At 45.9% G+C, this 23,120-nt stretch overlaps 1 protein-coding gene across 1 annotated transcript in view; it reads left to right on the forward strand.

Annotated features, from left to right (window-relative positions):
* FAM98A (family with sequence similarity 98 member A) overlaps window positions 1–23,120 on the forward strand; it is a 130,793-nt gene that overhangs the window by 82,176 nt on the left and 25,497 nt on the right. The window contains 1 exon segment of the mRNA XM_033938897.1: window positions 1,574–1,654. Within this exon segment, the coding sequence (XP_033794788.1) occupies window positions 1,574–1,654 (81 nt within the window).

Raw genomic sequence — 23,120 nt, forward strand, 5'->3', positions numbered from 1 at the left:
AAGTGTTTTGTGGTCAAACAATATACTGTGGTACCTAGGTTTACGAGCATAATTTGTTCCAGAAGCATGCTCATAACCCAAACCACTCATATATCAAAGCAACTTTTCCCATAAGAATTAATGTAAACTCGGACAATTTGTTCCACATCCCAAAAACTTAATTACCATTAGCAACGCCTCCACCACTGCCTCTGCCACGGACCTATCCACGTGGCTCCTCCAGTTCTCTTGGGGAGGCCTCTACTGCTGTTCGCTGCCTCTCACATAGCTCTGGGAACTGGAGAGGGGGCTATATTGCAAGGCACTCATGTCATTGCGGGTGGTGATGGTGCGCCCCGGCTCCAGGGTGCTGGCTGTAATCAAACCACCGCCACCGAGCCCGAATAGGAACCGTTGGCCCTGCCGTTCATGTATGTAGCCACTCCCAGACGCTGCCCCCCCCCCCCCCGAATGTCACTACTCCCCCCCCCGGGCCGGGAGTCTCAGGTGCTGACCCACTCCTGCCGGACTCACCCGACTCCCATGCTCCCCTGAGGCCACAGGTGCTGCTATCACCTCTTCCTCCCCCCCTCCCCACTGACCGGCCCTGTCCTTACCCGTGTGCCACCGGTGTTAGAAAGTGCCTGCCGCCGGTTTTCTGCTGGACTGCTGCTGGGCCTTGAGCATCTGCGCATGCTCAAGGCCTTCTGGATCTCACCCTCACCGAGATTCTCATGGGATCTCGAGTCTCATGAGAATCTCGGAGAGGGTGAGATCCAGAAGGCCTTGAGCATGCACAGATGCTCAAGGCCCAGTAGCAGCTCAGCAGAAAACCGGCGTCAGGCACTTTCTAACACCGGCGGCGCACGGGTAAAGACAGGGCCGGTCAGTGAGGGGAGGGAGAGGCGATTGCGAAGGGAGGGAGCAGCATGATGGCCCCGGGGGGAGCAATACTGCCGGTTTCCGGGGTCGGGTGGGGGCTCGCAAATCGAGTCAATGCTCGGTTTGCGAGTTAGTTTGCTCGAGTGCTTTGCTCGTCTTGCAAAACACTTGCAAACAGCGTTACTCGCAAACCGAGGTTTTACTGTACTCTTTCCTAGGGCTGCAAGGTCTATTTATTTAGGTTCCTCAGACATTTTTTCCTTAAATGAGGTTCTAAGGTTTTGATTCTGGGTGGTCATGCTTTGATTTTGTGGAACTGTTTAGTGATTTATCAGGGGAACAGACCCAACTCATCTGAACACTTTTCTTCAAAGGAAATCTGGTTTGACTTGATTAGATTGTCTAATTTGCTGTTTAGTTTTTTTTTTTGTATATTTTAGTGGGATATTGTGGGGTTATTAATATTTTTGTTTGCATTAATGAATGGTGTTATTTTCTCCATGACATGAATTAGAGATTGATTTTATTTCATATTTTTTATCTTCATTTTTTTAAAAATTAAATTTTTGAAATTGAAAATTAATAAAACACAGAAAAAGAAATCTTCTTTGTGTCTTGTTATACTAGTTCTTTCTACCCTTGGTCTTGTACAATTCTGCTTTTAGAAATAAACAAATCAGCTGAGTATACACCTGTGTCCCTTTTATTTCAGCTGAAAGAAATGTTATCGAAAGTGCCACCAAGTCATTTGGGAAAGCCTTTACTGAGCAAACAACTGGGGCCATCTCACTGGGTGAGTATGGTATTGTGGCATCACTAGTGTGAGCATCTCATGATCAGCACTAGTGACATCGGTGGTGGTGTGCAAGGGAGGAGAGTTTATTGTAGGAAGTCATGACATGCCAGTAGACTGTAAATTGTCAGCCATTTAAAGGGCACTGTTTGTTTAAGGCAGATGATATAAGTGCATGCATTCTCTCTCAGACTCTGTATGTTTCCTCTAGTGCTTTAAGTCTTCTAGGCCTGGAAGCATTAGTTTCAAGGACCATATTATTTTGACAAAAATGAAATTTTTAATCAGTATGAAGCACCAGGTTAGCAAGTCTCATTCAAAGATTTACAGTCCCTGTCGGCCAACTTTTGTCAACATTGACAAATATATTAGTCAATATTTAACCTTGTGATCAGCATTTTTAAAATCCTGAGCATGGTATTTAAATGCTTTATGTATTTTCATATACAGTAGCATCATCCATAGAAGCAGCAGTGCTGAACATACCGTATGTATAATTGGCCAACAATACAGATAGGACAACACAAAAATCGTTAACTTAAGGGCATAGCTGTTAACATGAGCTAATTTTAAGACATGTTTAGCACAGGTCTCATTTATGCAGTGAGATTTAGGGCTCCTTTCACAAAGGTGCACTAGCGGTTTTAGTGCACGCTAAAATGCCCCGCGTGCTAGCCGCTAACGCCTCCTTTTAAGCAGGCGGTAATTTTTTGACTAGCTCATGCTAATCTTGTGCATGCGCTAAAAACGCTAGCGCACCTTTGCAAAAGGAGCCCTTAGTTACTAATAACGGGGTTAACAGTAAAATAGTTGCCCACTTTGGTAACTTCCCCCTTTATTACCAATATTCAGTTGCTATCTATAACTATCGGTATTGTTGGGCATTATGCAGATAGAGATTTATATGTTTAGCAGCTGCTGCTAAATACGTGAACTTCTTTCAGTACTGACTTGTGTATCTCTTTTGCTTGTAAAATAAAATAAAAAATTTAGTTTTAATTTTGTTATATTGAGCATACCAAAATCAGTCTTGAAAGAAGTATTATCCATTCGTTTATAAAAGGATGAATGGTGCAAACTTTTCCCACTCTTTGGATGCTGATTTAGACAAGATTGTGCTTTATGATACCATTACCTGGATTGTTGTTTTTTTTAAATTTCATATTATTTTTCAGCAAAATTTATAAATATATTTTAAAGAAATGGCACTCCCTAACAAATAATACAAAATTAAAAAAGGAAAACAAGAAACACAAACAGGAAGTTACATTAGAACAATGTACTGGAAGGCAACAAGAAAGAGAGACTATTTTTGAAGAAAAGAGGTGCAATTCTGGATTTAAAAAGGCTAATAGAATAAAGATAGATCTAATATTTGTATTTAAACTCCCATTATACATTCAGGTTATTCAGATGATTATTTTAAGAAATTTTTGGCTAGTAAATCTGGTTCCCCAAAATATAACACTTCCTCAGAACTTAAGATGTTTACAAAGGAATCAAAGAAGAAATTGAAACCTTAACTAACAAGCCAGTGGGACACAACAAGAAGAAAACCTTCATTCATAATTCTTGACAAATGTAAACATCACCGAAAGCATAGATGGGACGTTATCCAATGTAAAGAAGATTAAAGAAACTGAGACATCCATACTAGAGAATGACACAGTGGCGGTTTACCCACGGCTACCGCGTTTAGCCGCGGGTGACCCGCCGAAACAGGGAACGAAAGCTAGCAGTCGCTGCGGTGACGGGGACAAGGCCATTCACCGCCCCGTGGGGCGGTGAATGGTCTTGTCCCCGCAGTGAGGCATGAAGGATCGCGCGGTCCCAGCAGCCCACACCCGCCTGCCCAATCGATCCTACTGTTTAGCCAGCTCTCTCCCTTCTCCTCACCTTAGTTTGTAGGTTTTCTTTTTGGGCGACCTGCACGCTATCAGAGAGCTGCGCACCCGCTGCTGCTCTGACGCAACCGGAAACAGGAAGTTGCAGAAGATTGAACACTGAAAAGCCGCGCGTGCAGGTCGCCGAAAAACAAAACCTACAAACTAAGGTGAGGAGAAGGGAGAGAGCTGGCTAAACAGTAGGATCGATTGGGCAGGCGGGTGGTGGCTGTGGGGACCGTGCGATCGCTCGTGTTCCCGGCTCAAACTGGAAGGAGGGAGTGAAAGGGAAAAGGATTCTGGGCCAAGGGGATGAAGACGGAAAGAAAAACCCACAGCAGGAAAGAAAGGGAAGGACAGGCAGGTGAGCCAGATGCTAGAAGCAGGGGGGGAAGAAAGAGGGAAAAAAGCTAGATGGGGCTGAAAAGAAGAGACACACTGGTATGGAAGAGGAAGATAGGGGAAATCTGGACACAGGAAGGTAACAGAAAGAGGGGAAATTATGTGCATGGGGCATAGGGACAGAGACATAAAGGGGACATGCCATGGGGATGGTATATGGACACAGGGGGGGGGCAATGGCAGATACATAGGGGAGATAATAGAAATGGGGAAAATAGGAGCACAGAAGCGAGATGGTTTGTGGGGATGGGACAGGGACCGAGCTCGCAGGCTCCAGTGGCTTGCACAAATTACATTGTAACGTGTCATGAAAATAAGAGGGAGGAAGGTAGATAGATAGGCCACGCGAGAGGAGCTGAAGGGTAGTAGAAAGGAACAGATGGTAAAGGAGGGAGGGAAGGGTGGTGGTGGAAAGGAATAGGGCAGACATTGAAGGAGGGTGGAGAGGAACAGACCCCGAAGGGAAATGTGGAAGACAGAGTGGGAAGAAGACAGATGCCAGACTTTGGGGGAGCGGAGGGAAGAAGATTGGTGCTAGACCAATTGGGGGGGGGTGAAGGGAGAGGCACAGTAACAGCAAATGGAAGATGCAGAGAGAAGACACACAGTGGATGGAAGGAATTGAATGAGAAGATGTGGAAAGCAGAAACCAGACAACAAAGGTAGAAAAAAAAATTATATTTATTTGTTTATTTTTTGCTTTAGGATAAAATAGTATATTAGTTGTGTTGATAAAAATTTATAAACAAAGCCCTGCCAGCTGAACCTCTCTTTCTCTAGTTCAGCAGCAGGAACTTTGATTTATAAGAAAGGAATAAGCTAAATATTACAGTACTAAGGCTTATATGGATGCAGCGGTGACGGGGCGGTGAATGGGATGGCAGTGGCGGTGACGGGGCGGTGAAAGGGATGGCAGTGACGGTGACGGGGCGGTGAAGGGAACGGCGGTGACGGGGCGGTGCAGATGATGGTGGGCCGGGGACAGATTTTTTCCCCGTGTCATTCTCTAATCCAGTGATTCCCAACCCTGTCCTGGAGGAACACCAGGCCAATCGGGTTTTCAGGCTAGCCCTAATGAATATGCATGAGAGAGATTTGCATATGATGGAAGTGATAGGCATGCAAATTTGCTTCATGCATATTCATTAGGGCTAGCCTGAAAACCCAATTGGCCTGGTGTTCCTCCAGGACAGGGTTGGGAACCACTGCTCTAATCCATACTGCCCATTGGTAACTTGTTCTGGTTAATTCACACCTCTCCCCTCCGCCATAATAATTATTTGCTTAATTCAGTCTGTTTGTTTTTTCCAGCTAGGACAATGTATTGGGAGAGAACTCCAACACTTCAAGCAGATAGATAGATTAACATCTCATGTGCCAAAACCAAAGAATTACAGAGAAAAATTTTAAGAATTCTTAAATTAACCATAACCTAAGATTGTTTTTAAAGATTATCAACTTTAAGACCCTCACACCAAAGATTCAGGGCTCCTTTTACAAAGGTGCACTAGCATTTTTGGCGCATGCACCGGATTAGTGTGCGCTACCCGAAAAATTACCCCTGCTCAAAAGGCGTCCTAAGTCTTGCCTGCATATTCCAAAAGCATGTTATAAACCAGGGATCTCAAAGGCCCTCCTTGAGGGCTGCAATCCAGTCGGGTTTTCAGGATTTCCTCAATGAATATGCATTGAAAGCAATGCATGCACATAGATCTCATGCATATTCATTGGGGAAATCCTGATAACCCGACTGGATTGCAGCTCTCAAGGAGGGACTTTGAGACCCCTGTTATAAATTGTACACTGCATGAAATTCCTTGGAAAATAAAGAAGTCTCATAAAATCTTTGTTTGAAACTGAAAATCAAGGATTGGTCACAGTCTATCTTACTTCCAAAGACATAATTTTAGGATTAAGTAAAAACTAACCTGAATTAAAACTCTGCTTGCTCCTCAAAACCTTTGCCCTGTTGATTGTAAAACAACTCTGAGCCATCCACATTCACCTGCAGAGCCTTGAAGATGCAGAAAGTTTTATTGAAAAACTGGTGTCCAGCTAGTTCCACACAAAGGAAGATTGCTGCTGCTTTTAGCTAAGTAATGCTGTGCTAAATAGAATGGGGACAGCACATCCCTTTGCACCGTGTATTGCTGAGCGAGGTCTCTAATATCATACTGTTGATGAGGTAGACAGCAGAAAATCACTTGGTTCTGTGCTTTAAAACTACAAAATGTCCAAGAGACTTAGAGGAATTGGCAAGGATTCTGTTGGAAATTAAGTTACTTTTCCTTTTCACCATCACTACAATCCTTTAGGTCAAAAATGGGAATGTCAAAGGACACATCCTTATTCTGCAGCCACCTTCTGGATGATTTCATTTATAATTCTTACAAATTAAAAAATATTTAGGCGAGTGACCAAAACGGTGGTGGTATGAGTTTGCTGTGAGACAGGTCAGGAAGCTCATAGAGTGCCTTTTATTTTTTACCTTTCTCAATGCTGAATACAAAGAGGAAGGGGATGGTGAGGACTCTTCCCCCATACAGCAGACGATTGACTGTTTCATAACTGCAGCCCATTCATTAGATGCCAGAGATGTTAACCCCGAATTGAGGAGTGGCAAAGGAGCTTCCGCAAAGGGGCTTGAGACCTCTGTGTGGCCTCCAGAGTCCAACAGTCCTCCATGTTCGAGTATGGTGGCGTTAGTAGGGGGAGATACACACATCTATATTCAGAACACAAGAGTAGCAGTTTCTGCTACGTCCACGGAGGTCTCTCTGGTTATAATCTGGAATGTCCTTCAACACTTAAATTCTAGAGACTCTAAATCAATTGAACAGGTAACATTTAAGGCTAAAAAGTTTGAAAATTCTAAGACTGTTGAATGTGTTAAAGAAGATCTCACAGATTGGGCCAGGCAAGTGCAGGAAGAAGTGCGGTATCTCCAGCAATTCAAAGTTTCAGTGGTGAAAGATAATCTGCTGTTGCGTAGGAAACTTGAACAGATGGAAAATTTCAACAGATGTTTGATCTTCCATCTGAAATACCTATTTGAAAGTTTCCTCTTATCCCTCCGATTAACAAAATGTATTATTTGCCTATTAAGAATGTGGTCCTAGGAACTGGGGAGCGGAAAAACAGAGGAGAGGCACAGATTGTTCTAGTATGGCTGATATATTATCAAAATCTATAGCAGATACCACTGAGAGAAACGCTATTAGTATCATTTCTTTTTGAACAAAAAATGAATATGATTTTACTCTACTTTAAGAATGCTCATATTCCCTTTGGAGGTCAAAAAATTGGGTTTATCCAGATATTGCAAAGTTTACTCGAGAACATACAGGAGTGACTTTTCTGCTGGCATCCATGTAAATGCCTGGTTTGTTATGCAGGATCTAAATACATCTTGTATTCCCAGGAAAAGTTGAAGGATTTTCTTAGTTTAAAGAAAATTATATGAGAGCTGTATTGGGTTTAGAAATTACATTACATTAGTGATTTCTGTTCTGCCATTACCTTGCAGTTCAAGGCGGATTATATAGGAAGTTATCTGGACATTGCTTCCAGGTATTGAGATGATTCCTGTGGTGATTAATTTGTTTTCAAGTATTTCTTAAATAGCAGGGTTTTTAGAAATAGTAGTAGTATGAATGGTTTCACATTAGACTTTTTCCTTGGTTGCACTGATACTTGTTAGTCTCTTTACTTTTCCTTTTGACCACTCCCCATTATTAGAAGTTTAATGAAGGGTTAATTTACATTTTTCTTTTTATATATTTTTCATATCTGTGTTTCTTGTAGCAAAGTTTTGTCTTGTGAATTTAGTTGAAATGTTAATAAAGATAAAGAAAAATTTATTTTTAGAAGATCTATTATGTGCTTATATAGAAAAGGGTCTTGCAAAGCATTGCTACTATTGTCTTAAAGCACAACAAGAAGACCCATTCTATAAACAGTGTCTTGTTAGGTGCCTTTAGGTGCCCTACCAGCGCTTAACTTACCATTTAAAAACTATCATTTTAAAAGGGAAAACATAGGTGCCTACTGGTACCTTAAACAACGCCTGCGTTGTGCCTATGGAGGTGCTTTACAATGCCTAATACCACTGTAGGTGTGGCTAACGCCATAAGTGGCATTAGGAATCATAAAACGCCTCCGTAGGTGCGATTCATGTAACCCTGGCCTACATTTCTGGTGCCTCTTTTCCAAAGCCGCGATTCTATAAACGGAGTCATTGTGTGATTGACACACGATCAGCAGCCATTTTTAAGGCAGCCACCACAATGGCGCCGTTTATAGAATCAGAGCCAAAATGTATTCCCACACTTTATCAAGTCTTTGTTCTGCTTAGCTATCTCCATCTCAAAAGCAGCAGTTGGAATCCATGCTTGTAGCAGGATCTATCTTTAAGATATTTTATGTTGTCTTCAAAGGTTAAAAACACATTCTTCTTTAGAAACTCTCCAGACGGCATAGGTTAATCTTACAAGCAGGTTATATCTCATCATGACCAGCAGATGGACACTGAAAACAAAACTCTGGAATAGTACATAATAGGTGCCTTTCCCTATTCCTATCAGTCTTCTTTCAGTCTCCAGCAGGTGTGAGTGAGCTGTACCCATCTCCCTTGGTAGGGCTATTGGAATTTGTTTAGGGATCCTGGTCCCCGTTTTTGTGCCGGATTGAGCTTGGGTGGGCCCTGTTCTGGGATCCGTCTGACCTCGGGTCTTGTGCTGGGTCCCTCCCCCATTTTACTCCACCTCCCCAACATTTTTGTAGAGGTGCCTCAGCAGTAAGCCTTGTCCCTAGCTCAGGCAAGGCATACTGCTTTGAGAGCCCGTGGAGTCTGTTCTGTAAAAAAAAAAAAAAAAAATCCTGAGGTCTGAAGGGTTGTTTTCCCTTTAAATTTGCTGTATTTTACTGGTTTGTTTGTTTTTGGGTTGTTTTTTTTTTCCAACTAATCGGCACTTTTCTTCTAGCTAGGTTGCGTATAGAGCAATGAGCACTTTACAAAGGAAAAAATGCTCATTGTGCTCCAGACGCGAGGCACTCGCGGCCGGCCTGCTTAAGCGGTATACAGGCCAGTGCGGTGGAGGAGCCTTGTCGGCAGTGGGTGCCGGTGTCCAGGGCTCCCCACCACTAGTACCTCGCAAGTCGGCAGGGAGCAGTGGGGAAGCCCGGCCTTCCCCCACCTCCCACAGAGGGATTTCCTCAGCTGTCTACAGTAAAGGTAAAAAGGATTCCCTTACCACTGGTTCAGCTGGAGATTCCCTCACAGCTGTTTATTTAACAGCTTATGCCAGCTTGCATACTTTAGTGGCTGGGACAGTTCAGGCTTCCCAGCCACTACAGGCCCTGGAGGAGTTATTTTTGGCAGGAACTTCTCCATTTTTGACGGCAGGCTCCTCCATTTTGTCTGCAACCTCAGGTGACCTTCCCCCTCTATTGGAAAAACAGGGGCAGGTTTCTGCTGAGTCCCCTGATGTGGCAGAGAATCCCATGGGACCCCTGGGGGAATTTCCCCTGATTTAATTTTTGCTTTGTGCAGAGCCTATTTTCACCCCCTGTGGCTTTGCCTCCCTCTACGCCCTCTTCCTCCTCCCTCGTTCAAGCTCCCAAGGGTGGCTTGAGACGAAGATTTGTGGTCAGAGGAACGTGGCTGCCTGGTTGAGGACCTGGACCCTTTTGAGGAATTCCAGGATCCTCTCGAGGGGACTGCCACTGGTGTCTAGGAGTCTGGTTTCCCGCTTTCCGGCGAAGAGGTGTCCGTGGTGCGCCTTTTTCAGAGGGATAAGCTGCCAGGCCTGATTCAGCAGGTCTTCTCAGTGCTGCGTTTCAAAGAGGTGTCACTGGAGGCCCTGTGTGTGGGAGACCCTCTTAGAGGGAAATGCGCTGCTTCCTGCTCTTTTCCTATGCATCAGGATATTCGGGATCTTGTCCTGGCGCAGTGGAATACGCCAGAGGTGCTGTTTTGGTTTGCGTGCTCCATGGCTTGTTTGTATGCTATCCCGGAAGGAGTTAAGGCTACCTTGAAGTCGCTAGTGGTGGACACGGTGGTCTCAGCGATTTCTAAGCGGCATACCGTGCCTGTAGGGGGCAGTTCTGCCTTACGGGACTCTGAGGAGCGTAAGTTGGAGACCATTCTTAAACAGAATTTTGATTTATCCCAGGACAAGCAGGCAGGTATTCTCACATATGGGTGACTTCATCGACGGAGCCCGGATGCGGACGTCTCACAAGCAGACTTGCATAAAGAAACTCGAAGTTTTGAGTCGCCCACATCGCGCATGCGCGAGTGCCTTTCCGCCCAGCAAAGGGCGCGTCTCCTCAGTTCTCAGTTTTCCGCGGTGCCGAGAAGTCCATCTTTGACTCTCTGTGTTTAACTTTGTTCACTTTGTGCCTTCTCTCAACCACGGTTTGTGTTTTTTTCTTCACGAATCGCTGTTTTATTTTATTTCTTTTATTTTAGTTTATTTAAAAAAAATTTTTTCTTCTTCTGTTTGTTTTCTGGGAGAGGCCGCTCAGCCGCAGCCCTAGGGTTTCGACTTTGCGGCGGCTATTTTTACATCTATGTCCCGGCCTGCTACAGGCTTTAAGAAATGTAGCAAGTGTCAGTGCGCAATCTCTCTTACGGACCCTCACGGACGCTGCCTCAAGTGCCTTGGGCCGAAACATCATCCTAGGTCGTGCCTGCCTTGCCAAACACTTCAGCCTCGTGCTTTCAAGCATCATTGCATTCTGGTGGACAAGCTTTTCGAGATGGAGTCTTCTACTGATCCCTCGACTTCGAATGCGTCTTCGGCCTCGATTTCCATTGAGGCTCCTTCTGCGCCTACTGCTTCCACCTTGAGCCTCATCAGACCTTTGTCGTTTGCAGCAGCTCTTGCTTCGACGTCATCTGCTGTATCTTCCCCTGGTTCCTCAGGTCAGATAGCTCAGCAGTCGGTTCCGCCGGTGGTGATTAAAGTGTCCAAGACTCCTAAGTCGAAACACACTCGCACTACCTCAAAGGAACCTCCAGCCAAAGCAGGTGGTCCGGTTTCAGACGTGGATCCATCCTTGCCGGCTTCTTTCCAGACCATGTTAGAGAAGCAGTTTATTCAGTTCCTTACCAACATGGGACCTAAACTGCTTCCTCTTACCAAGCCTGGGCATTCAGCAGACTCCCGCGAGGTCGAACTGCTTCCTTTGCCCCAGTCTGAACTTCCACACTCTTTGCAGGGAGCAGAGTCTTTGCGAGTGTCTGGTCTGCCATCCAAGCACGAAAAGCAAGGAGCAGATTCTTTGCGAGTGCCTCAACGAGAATCCTCACACTCTAAACAAGGAGCAGAGTCTTTGAGAGTACATTGAGGTTCCTCCACCAAGCCTCTGGAGCTTCGATCTACAGCCTCTAGTCCTATTCATACATCGGCATCGGCTGCCTACGTCTCCGAGGCAAAATCTCCTCAATCCTCGAGATCTGGTTCCAGACACAGTTCTTATTGACATTCGAGGCCTTCAACGAGGCAACCTTCCAGGCATCATTCCTCTTCTCAGGACAGACCATCTTCCTCGAAGCCTCGATCTACTCCAACATCGACCAGACCACCGACTCCTCTTTCGAGGTCTCTGATGCTGGACCTCGAGGATGTTCCGGTCTCAATTGCTTCGTCTAAGTCACAAGGTTCCTTTGATGCCTTTTACCATGCTGAAGCTTCTTCTTCGACACAGGCTGCCTCGACATCCGCGAGTCCTTCTCGAGGCAAAGCATTGGCAGATCAGCTATCTTCTCATCTTTCCTGCAACAAATGGCTGTAGACTTTGATACTGGCTCCAAGTATTCTAAAGAATATCTAGAAGTCATGCATCTTCCTCAACCTCCGGCAGAGTGTCTTAAGCTTCCACTTCATAAGCTTTTGAATCAGACTTTTGCTCGATACTTGGAAACACCTTTTTCCATACCAGCTGTTCCAGGAAAATTGGACTCTAGGTATAAAACTGTGCATCATAAAGGGTTTGACAACTCACAGTTATCTCATCAATCCCTGCTGGTTGAATCCTCCTTGAAGAGATCCCATCCTTCCAAGGTCTATGCCACAGCTCCTCCTGGAAGGGAAAACTATGGATAAATTTGGACATCGCATGTACCAGAATGCTATGATGTCCTCTGAAGTCCTCAATTATAATTTTTTATTTCATCACTTACTTTGAATTTCTTCTTTCTCTTCTACCAAAGTTTTTGGCTTATTTGGATAATCAAATGCATTTTGAGTTTCAAGAAGTCATTGCTTCTTTTTCTCAATTACGTCTGCATCTTCTCCAATCATCTTATGATGCCTTCGAGTTGTCTGCCCGAGCGGCTGCTTGCTCTGTAGCTATGCGTCGTCTTGCCTGGCTTCGTACCATTTACATGGACTCTAATCTTCAAGACCGCTTAGCTAACATTCCTTGTGAGGGCAACAACCTCTTTGATGAATCCATCGAGGCAGCCACCAAGAAATTATCTGACCATGAAAAGTCATTTGCTTCTATAGTCAGACCTAAACCAAAGCCAGCTCCTGCCAAGCCTGCACGCCCTACTGTTATCTATCAAAGGCGTTTTGCTCCAAAGCCTCCCTCCTCTGAAAAAACAGCAATCTCAGAAGCAACAGAAACTCCAACCTTCTGCTGCACCTTAGGCTTCTCAGCCTTTTTGACTGTTTACAACAGAGCATAACTATCAGCCTAGAGGCCTCTGGGAGATTATATCAATCTGACCCTGGCATGGGAAGGCAGATAGACCCTTAGTGCAGGGAAACTGTTTTAAGTAGCCCTGATTGATATATTTTAAGTTTCAAGTAGCCCTGATTGAATCATGGCTAGCTAAAAGGTGTTAATGTCTGATTAAGAGGGTGCTTAGGACAATGGTGCACAGATCAAGCCAGAGACTTAATCCCATCACCATGCTTACAGGTATCTCACCCTCCTTAGCAATTAAATTAACCATTGTTTCAAACAGTTTACAAATTCTAAACAGAAAGATACTGGGGCATACAGGTTTCTATATTGAGTCAAGGTATAAAAGCCTGCTCTCTGCAACACACATCTCTCTCTCTTTTTCTATGGAGCTATCAGGAGAGGGGTCTTGGCCCTCTCTCTCTCTTTCTATCTAGCTATCTCTTGGCTCTTGGCTTGACATTTTGGCTCCCCCTCTCTCTGTCTATCCTTCCCTTTATCTATGGAACACGAAGCTTCCTAGAACTGCAAGCTTCTATGTCCCTCTCTGTCTCTGACCTCTGTAAGGCAGTGAGACTGCTTGCTCTCTGCTTAAGTGTAACGCTCTCTGCTTAATTGTAATACTTATAAATATTACTTTTCTGTAAGACTATTTCTATAATATATTCTTTATATAATCACCCCTGGCTGTGCTTCTTATTTGATTCTATCCCTAATGAAACTTCTGTGAAGGAACTGAACCTGGGACCTGGCGTCTGTCAGTGCGCATTTCACTTAACCCCTACCACCTAATATTGTGGGGGGCCACTTTCAAACTGACAATAACCTCCACCGTTCTGTCTCTGTCTCCCTTTCCCCCTATAGGAGGTCGTCTCCATCATTTTTACAACCGATGGACAATAATTACATCCGACCTCTGGTTGCTTACCATCATCAGGGAAGGATACTCTCTTCATTTCACTCAGGTTCCACCAGAGCTTCCTCCAAGAGAGTATCTTTCCAATCCATCCCAGACTGCCCTTCTTCAGGAAGCTCAAGCTCTGCTTCATCTCCATGCCATCGAACCAGTTCCCTTGGAATAGCAGAACAGGGGGTTTTACTCCCGTTACTTCTTTGTTCCGAAGAAGATGGGCGATCTGCGACCCATTCTGGATCTCAGGGCTCTCAGCAAATTCCTAGTCAAAGAAAAGTTTCGAATGTTGTCCCTGGCATCCCTTTATCCCCTTCTCGAGCAGAACGACTGGTTATGCTCTCTGGATCTCAAGGAGGCCTACATTCATCCAGCCTCCCGTCAATACCTCAGATTTCGGGTGGGGAATCTGCACTATCAATACAGAGTACTACCCTTCGGCTTGGCCTCGTCAACCAGAGTGTTCACCAAATGCCTGGTAGTGGTGGCAGCAGCTCTAAGGAAAAAACAAAAGGAATTGACCCCAAAATATCCACAAAGAAGAAAATCCAGAGAAAACCCAAAAAAACTCTGGAGTGACGATGTTCCTAAATGGACTTTATTTGAAAGTGTCAAAGTTCCAAAGGTACACTGAAATCATCCACATAAAATAATTCCATCCACATAAAAATAAATCATCCACATAAGAGCCTTAAAGGACCCTAGTCCGCTAGGGATACAGGAACCAAGACAGTCCGCGTTTCGACAAAAAGTCTTCTTCAGGGGTCCCTGGGGGTCCTATAAAGGTGAGTACGTGGGAAACAATTGTGTGGTGAGACGGAAGTGAGATACTCCTTGCATTTGCTCTAAGGAATCATGGTCTTCAGGTAGTTCCCTACCTCGACGACTGGCTCATCAAAGATTCCACATCTCAAGGGGTTACTGTAGCGACCCAACGGACTACCTGGTTCCTACAAAGTTTGGGATTTGAAATCAACTTTCCCAAATCTCAACTTCAGCTCTCTCAGAATCTACAATTCATTGGAGCTGTTCTGAACGCTGTCCAATTCAGAGCATTCCTGCCACAACAACGTCTGGAAGCTCTTCTTCAACTCTGTCACACAGTGTCTTCCCGCTCTTCTATCTCAGCGAGACACATGATGGTACTTCTGGGTCACATGGCCTCCACAGTACACGTGACTCCCTTTGCCAGACTTCACCTCAGAATTCCTCAGTGGACCCTGGCATCTCCATGGACGCAAGTTTGCGACCCTCCTTATCGACACATTTCAGTCACTCCTTCCTTGAAGAAGTCTCTCCGTTGGTGGATGGTCTCTTTCCAATCTTTCCAGAGGCTTGCTTTTTCAAACATCCACTCATCAGAAGGTCCTCACAACAGACTCTTCGACCTATGCTTGGGGCGCTCATCTCGATGGTCTCCATACTCAAGGCCTCTGGACCAGTACAGATCGTCAGTGTCATATCAATCAGTTGGAATTCAGAGCGATCCTCAAAGCTCTCCATGCTTTTCAACATCTGCTTCACGACACAGTAGTCCTCATTCAGACGGACAACCAAGTCGCCATGTATTATGTCAAACAAGGAGGGACAGGGTCTGCCTCCCTTTGGCAAGAAGCTCTGGAGATTTGGGACTGGGCAATCCGCCACAACACCTTCCTCAAAGCTGTCTACATTCAAGGGGCAAAGAATTGCTTGGCGGACAACTTGAGTTGTCTACTGCAACCTCACGAATGGACTCTCTATTCCTCGCCTCTTCGCCACATTTTTTCACAGTGGGGAATGCCACAGATAGACCTCTTTGCAGCTCCCCACAACTACAAACTGCCTCAGTTGTGCTCCAGGATATACTTTCCTCAATGCCTCGAGGCAGATGCTTTTCTTCTGGAATGGACGAATCTTTTCCTCTACGCATTTCCTCCATTCCCTCTCATTCTCAAGACTCTGGTCAAATTGAAGAACGATCATGCCACCATGATTCTAATCGCTCCTCGGTGGCTGAGACAATCCTTCTACTTCAGCTCAGCAGCAGGGAACCATTCCTTCTACCAGTTTTTCCTTCTCTGCTTACACAGAGTCAAGGATCTCTGCTTCATCCCAACCTGCAGTCTCTACTCCTGACAGCCTGGTACCTCTCAACATAACCCCTCTTTACTTTTCTCAATCTGTAAGGGACATTTTAGAAGCTTCTAGGAAGCCTACCACTAGACAATGCTATCACCAGAAATGGACTAGATTTTCTACATGGTGTTTTTCTCATCATAAGGAGCCTCAACATTCCTCCTTATCTTCTGTTTTGGATTACCTTTTGCACTTATCCAATTCTGGCCTCATGTCTACATCGATCTGAGTCCATCTCAGTTCAGTTGCGGCTTTCCATCAGCCAATTGAAGGGAAACCCCTCTCTGCTCATCCGGTGGTTTCCAGATTCATGAAAAGACTTTTCAATGTCAAACCTCCTCTCAAACCGCCTCCTATGGTTTGGGACCTCAATGTTGTCCTTACTCATCTCATGAAGCCTTCATTTGAACCAATTGATAAGGCTCATCGGAAGTATCTCACTTGGAAAGTGGTGTTTCTCATTGCCCTCACTTCTGCTCGAAGAGTCAGTGAACTGCAAGCTTTAGTTACTGACCCACCATTCACTGTGTTCCATCATGACAAGGTGGTTCTTCATACTCATCCGAAATTCCTACCTAAAGTGGTCTCAGAATTTCATCTCAACCAATCCATCGTACTTCCAGTGTTTTTTTCCAAAGCCTCATTCTCACCCTGTAGAATCAGCTCTTCATACTCTGGACTGTAAATATGCTTTGGCCTTCTACTTGGAACGCACCAAATCACACAGAACTGCTCCTCAACTTTTTGTCTCCTTCGATCCAAATAAGTTGGGACATCCTATTTCTAAGCGTACCATCTCCAACTGGATGGCGGCTTTTATCTCATTCTGCTATGCCCAGGCTGGATTACCCCTTCACTGTAAAGTCACAGCCCATAAAGTCAGAGCAATGGCAGCTTCAGTAGCTTTCCTCAGATCTACACTTATTGAGGAAATTTGTAGAGCTGCTACTTGGTCCTCGGTTCATACCTTCACTTCTCACTATTATCTGGATACTTTCTCCAGATGGCATGGACAGTTTGGCCAAACAGTATTACAAAATTTATTCTCCTAAATTGCCAACACTCCCACCATCCCATTCTGGTTAGCTTGGAGGTCACCCATATGTGAGAATACCTGCCTGCTTGTTCTGGGATAAAGCACAGTTACTTACCGTAACAAGTGTTATCCAAGGACAGCAGGCAGCTATTCTCACAACCCACCCTCCTCCCCTGGTTGGCTTCTCTGCTAGCTATCTGAACTGAGACGTGCCCTGTGCTGGATGGGAAGGCACTCGCTCATGCGCAGTGCGGGCGACTCAAAATTTCAAGTTTCTTCAAACAAGTCTGCTTGTGAGGCGTCCACATCCGGGCTCCGTCGATGACATCACCCATATGTGAGAATAGCTGCCTGCTCTCCTTGGATAACACCTGTTACAGTAAGTAACTGTGCTGTTTCTGCCTTGGGAGTCCAGGCAGCTATTTGGGGGGGGGAGGGGACTGGTGTCTTGGGCCCTTTTTCGGTGGACCGAGCGTGTCCTGGATCGTGAGTCTGAAGACTGGTCCTTGGTGGATCAGGAAGTGGCAAAGATTGAGATGGCTGCCTTGTTGCTCTCGGATGCCTTTTATGACTTGGTGTGGATGTCTGCCATGTCTATGGCTTTTGGAATGGCCACGCGTCGTACCTTTTGGCTTCCCCTCCCATAAGAACATAAGCATCGCCTCTGCTGAGTCAGACCATAGGTCCATCATGCCCAGCAGTCCGGTCCCACGGCAGCCTCCCAGGTCAATGACCTGTAAGTGATCTATTACTCTAAAGCATTTGTACTGTATAGTACCCCACTAATTGTACCCTTCAATCCCCTTTTCCTTCAGGAACTTGTCCAGTCCCATTTTGAAACCCAAAATCATACTCTGCTCTACCACATCCTCTTGAAGCGCGTTCCAGGTGTCCACCACCCTCGGAGTGAAGAAGAACTTCCTGGCATTTGTTCTGAATCTGTCTCCCTTCAATTTTTCCGAATTTCCTCTAGTTTTTGTTGCTCCCGCCAGTCTGAAGAATTTGTCCCTCTCTACTTTCTCTATACCCTTCATGATCTTCTCAGTTTCTATCATATCCCCTCTAAGTCTCCGCTTTTCCAGTGAAAAGAGCCCCAGCTTCTCCAATCTCTCAGCATACGAAAGGTTCTCCATGCCCTTTATCATTTTTGTTGCTCTTCTCTGGACCCTCTCCAGTATCACCATATCCTTCTTAAGGTACGGCGACCAGTATTGAATGCAGTACTCCAGATGTGGTTACACCATCGCCCTATACAGCGGGAGGATAACTTCCTTGCTTCTGGTAGCAATACCTTTCTTGATAATGCCCAACATTCTGTTCGCCTTTTTCGAGGCCGCAGCACATTGTGCCGCCGGTTTCATTGTTCTATCCACCATAAACCCCAAGTCCCTTTCTAGGTTGCCTTCCCCCAATAATATCCCCCCCATCGTGTAATTGTACATCGGGTTTCCTTTCCCCATGTGCATGACTTTACTTTTCTCCACATTGAAGCTCATCTGCCATTTATTTGCCCACTCACTCAGTTTGTTCAGGTCCCTTTGAAGTTCTCCACATTCCTCAACAGTTCTAATCTTACCGGAGAGTTTTGTGTCGTCCGCAAATTTTATAATTTCACCCTTCGTCCCTGCTTCCAGGTCATTAATAAATATATTGAACAGCAGCGGTCCTAGCACTGACCCCTGCGGGACGCCATTCGTGACCCCTTTCCAGTCAGAATAGTGACTTTTCACTCCTACTCTCTGTTTCCTGTTCGCCAGCCAGTTTTTGATTCATCTGTGAATGTCCCCTTCCAGACCGTGGTTCCACAGTTTCCTTAGTAGGCGCTCGTGAGGCACCTTGTCGAAGGCTTTCTGGAAGTCCAGGTACACTACGTCTATGGGGGTCACCTTTGTCCAATTGCTCACTTATCCCCTCAAAAAAGTGCAGTAGGTTCGTTTGGCATGATCTACCATTACAGAAACCATGCTGGCTTGTTCTCATCAGCTTATTTTTTTCTATAGCTCATTGATACGTCCTTGATTAATGATTCGGCCATCTTCCCCAGAACTGAGGTTAAGCTGACCGGTCTATAATTCCCTGGGTCGCCTCTGGATCCTTTCTTGAAGATGGGTGTAACATACGTTATCCTCCAGTCCTCCGGGATTACCCCTGTTTTCAAGGATAGGTTGCAAATCTTTTGTAGTAACTCTGCTATTTCGTCTCTAAGCTCTTTTAGTATTCTCGGGTGGATTCCGTCTGGGCCCGGAGATTTGTCCGTTTTTAGTCTATCTATCTGTTTGAGTACGTCTTCGAGGTTTACCTCCATGCACTATAATTTGTCCTCTTGGTCTCCCTTGAAGAATTTTTCGGGTTCCGGCACGTTGGATGTGTCCTCTTTTGTGAATACCGATGAGAAGAACGTGCTTAGTCTGTCCGCCACCTCCTTTATCACTCCCTTCCTCCCTCCCTCATCCAGGGGTCCCACCTCCTCCCTCGCTGGTTGTTTTCCTTTCACATATCGAAAGAATGGTTTAAAATTCCGTACCTCCTTGGCAAGTCTCTCTTCATACTCTTTTTTTGCTGTTCTGACCACGCAGTGGCATTCTTTTTGATGCTTCCTGTGCTCTTTCCAATTTTCTTCGGTTTATCCTTTTCCCACATCTTGAAGGATTTTTTCTTGTCTCCTATCACCTTCTTAACTTCATTGGTTAACCATGCTGGGTCTCTCGCTTGATTCTTTCTGCACCCCTTTCTAAACCTGGGTATATACATGTTTTGCACTTCGTTTACCGCATCCTTGAATAGGGTCCAGGCTTGCTCCACCGTCTGTGCCTTTCTGGGTCTATTCCTGAGTTTTCTCTTTACCATTTGTCTCATGGCATCATAGTTCCCTTTCCTGAAGTTGAGCGATGTTGCAATGGTTCTCCTCCCCTTTGGCCTACCTATTTCCACTTTGAATTGAATCATGTTGTGATCACTGTTTCCTAATGGTCCCACTACTTCCACTTCGTGGGCAGGTCCTCTCAGTCCGTTGAGGATTAAATCCAGAATAGCTGTCCCTCTCATTGGATCCTTGACAAGCTATTCCAAGTAGCAGTCCCGTACAGCCTCCAGGAACTCCGATTCCTTTGAGCATTTTGAAACTCCATGGCTCCAGTCTATCCCAGGATAGTTGAAATCTCCCATAACTATGGTGTTTTCGTTTTTACATTCTCGCCTCAACTCGGCTCTCAGTTCTTCATCCTTTGCTTCTGTTTGCCCAGGTGGGCAGTAGTACAGGCCCATCTTTATCTCGGTTCCCTTTATTCCTGGTATTTTAATCCATATTGATTCCAGTTGGTCATTTGTCGGTGCTGCGTCCACTCCGGTCGTTTGCATGGTATCCCTTACGTACAGTGCTATTCCTCCTCTCTGATGTGTCCTGTCTCTCCGGTATAGCTTGTACTCTGGCAGTACTGTGTCCCATTTGTTTTCCTCGTTCCACCATGTTTCTGTGATTGCTATGATGTCTAGGTTCTCATCTTTGGCCATGATTTCTAGTTCCCCCATTTTGTTCTTCAGGCTTCTTGCATTAGTGTACATACAATGTAAGTCTCCATATTTTTGTTTTCTTGTTATTTTCCCATGTGATTCATTATTCTTTCCGTCCCCTTCTGCAAACTCTTGTTTATTGTCTCTCTTGTCTTCCCCTTGTGGTACATGGTATGTTTCCTTATTGTGTTTTTTCCCTTCCTTTTTGTGCTTTTTCCCTTCCTCTTGTTCCCTTTTGTAGTAGACTCCTCCTATCCCCTTCTTGATTCGTTTGGCTCTGTTGGTTATACGTCGCCTGTTTGGTATTTTTTGTTGTTTTCTTGGTGTTTTTGGTGTCTTCCCAGCACTCTCCCCACTCAATATCCTTTCAGGATACTGTCTTCCGAATCATCAACACCTGGTCGACTGTCGGCTTTCCCCTTCCTCTTAGTTTAAAGCTTGCTCTATTCATATCTTTACATTGTTTGGTAATAGTCTAGTTCCCGCTGTGCTCAGGTGTAGTGGGGGTGGAGCTTGCTCTTTCCCCAGAATGTTGTCCAGTTTCTCACGAAGTGAAATCCCTCTTCTTCACACCATCTCCTCATCCACACATTTATTGATTGTAGTTCCGTCTGTCTCTGCACATCTGCCTCTTCACACTTCCCATTTCCCGTCCTTTTTTATTAATTTTACTTCAATGTATTTTGAATATCCTTGCCCTCCCCTACTCTCCTTCTGTTTCATGTACGTTAATCGGAATCTGTCTAGTATTTTTTTTAATATATGATAAAATATTGCTTTTATTTACTTATTTTAACTGTCCCTCATAATCTTTTTATATTGTACACTGTCTAGACATTTGTTTTGATAGACGGTATATCAAAAATAAAGAAACTTGGCGGATGCAGCGTCCAAAACTAAACTCACTAAATTTCCCTTTTGGGGTTTTTTTTATTTGGAGAGGATTTGGATAAGTTGATTCAGACTCTGAAGGACTCTAAAGTGCCCCACCTGCCTGAGGACCGTGTCCACCCAGCAGTTCGTGTGCCATTGCGAGGGGGCGTCTGCAGGAATTCTGTAGATACTGCCCTGGGTGTGGGGCTGCTCCCTTCACAGCTTCGGGGTTTTCCTGGGGTCTTTTTATCAGTGCTGTCCTTTCGGGGGGGCCCAACGGGGGGCTGGGAATCCCTCCGCCAGTTCCCCCGCTGCCCGTCCTGCCCAATAACTCCTTGCCGGCGCCCCCTCTGGTTCTGGTGGGTGCCTGGCTGTGCGAAATTTTTCTAAAATGGGCCGAGATCACTACAATTAGTGGGTCCTGGAGTTGGTGCGGGACGGACATTCTCTGGAGTTTGCCCGCTCCCTGCCAGATCATTTTCTAGTGTCCGGCGACTTGGAAGGCACAGGCCTTTTGCCAGACCCTACAACGCTTGCTAGATCTCAAAGCGGTTGTTCCAGTAGACCCTTAGAAGTGTGGCACTGGCAGGTACTCAGTTTACTTTGTGGTGCTCAAGAAGGAGGGGACCTTTCGGCCCATCTAAGATTTAAAAGGGATCAGCAGGGCTCTCAAAATTCCCTCTTTTTGTATGGAGACACTGCGGTCTGTGATTCTGGCGGTTCAGCTGGGGGAGTATCTGACTTCTTTCAATCTGACGGAGGCCTACTTGCATGTTCCAATTTGGGCCTCCCATCAGCGCTTCCTTCGCTTGCAATCTTGGGCCAGCGCTATCAGTTCTGTGCGCTTCTTTTTGGTCTGGCCACGGCTCCCCGGTTGTTTACCAAGGTTATGGTGGTCATCACGGTGGCTTTGCAGACAGAGGGCATTCTGGTGCATCCCCACCTGGATGACTGGTTGATTCGGGCGAAGTCGTCTCGGGAGAGTACCCGGGTCACAGCTCAGGTGGTGGAGTTTCTGCAGTCACTGGGATGGGTGGTCAACCTTTCCAAAAGTCGATTGGCCCTATCTCAGCACCTGGAGTACCTTGGGATTCTGTTCGACATGTTCTTGGGGAAGGTCTTCCTCCCAGAGGCTCGGATAAGCAAATTGCAGTCTCAGATTTGCCTGCTTATGGAGTCTCGGTGTCCTCAGGTGCAGGATTTCTTCCAAGTCTTGGGGGTCAATGGCGGCTTCCCTCAACGTAGTGAGGTGGGCTCGGGCTTGCATGTGTCCTCTCCAGTATGCTCTGCTTCGAAGGTGGTTGCCCCAGAGGCGAAGTCTGGATCTCCCTGTACCTCTGAGGGGCTTGGCGCGATGCAGTCTTCGTTGGTGGCTCCAGTTCCCACATCTTTTTCAAGGGACGAGTCTGGATTAGAGGTCTGCATGGGAACAGGGTTCACGGGTCCCGCAGGAATCCCGTGGGGATCCCCTTAGGTCGACAGGACTCCCACGGGGACCCTCCCAGGCTGACGGGACTCCCATGGGGGATGGACCCGGGTTCCTATCCCAAGGCCTACCTAATTTCTGGTTCAGGTCCGGCGCTGAGCTGAGCTCCCCAGTCCCGACGAATCAGCAGCAACAGTCTCTGTCACGTAGGCAGTGATCTCAGCACGTAGGCACACAGGCTCTATCTGTCTAAGTGCTGAGCTTTATGCCTACATGACAGAGACTGTTGCTGATTCGTGGGGAGGTGTCACATGCAGGCTAGAGCGGGCGGACAGAGTCCTCCTCTCCCCTTCCCCCGGAACAAACCCGAAATGAGCTAACTTTGCCGGTCACGCGCAGCGTGTAGGCCCGGTTCTGCTGCACGAGCCGCTATCTGTGGCTCAGCTGAGCGGGGATCGGTGGACGCCGAGCACTGCTGAGCTGAAGCTGCAAAAACCCAGTGAGGAGCTGTGACCCAGGATCTTGTACTGCAGCAAGCGAGGATGAAAACTACTCTGCCCCTACCAGAATGATCCAGCTTTCTGAAGCCCCATGAGCTTGGATGAACTGCT

The sequence above is a fragment of the Geotrypetes seraphini genome, chromosome 3, assembly GCF_902459505.1.
Source record: "Geotrypetes seraphini chromosome 3, aGeoSer1.1, whole genome shotgun sequence".
NCBI classification, from domain to species: Eukaryota; Metazoa; Chordata; class Amphibia; order Gymnophiona; family Dermophiidae; genus Geotrypetes; species Geotrypetes seraphini.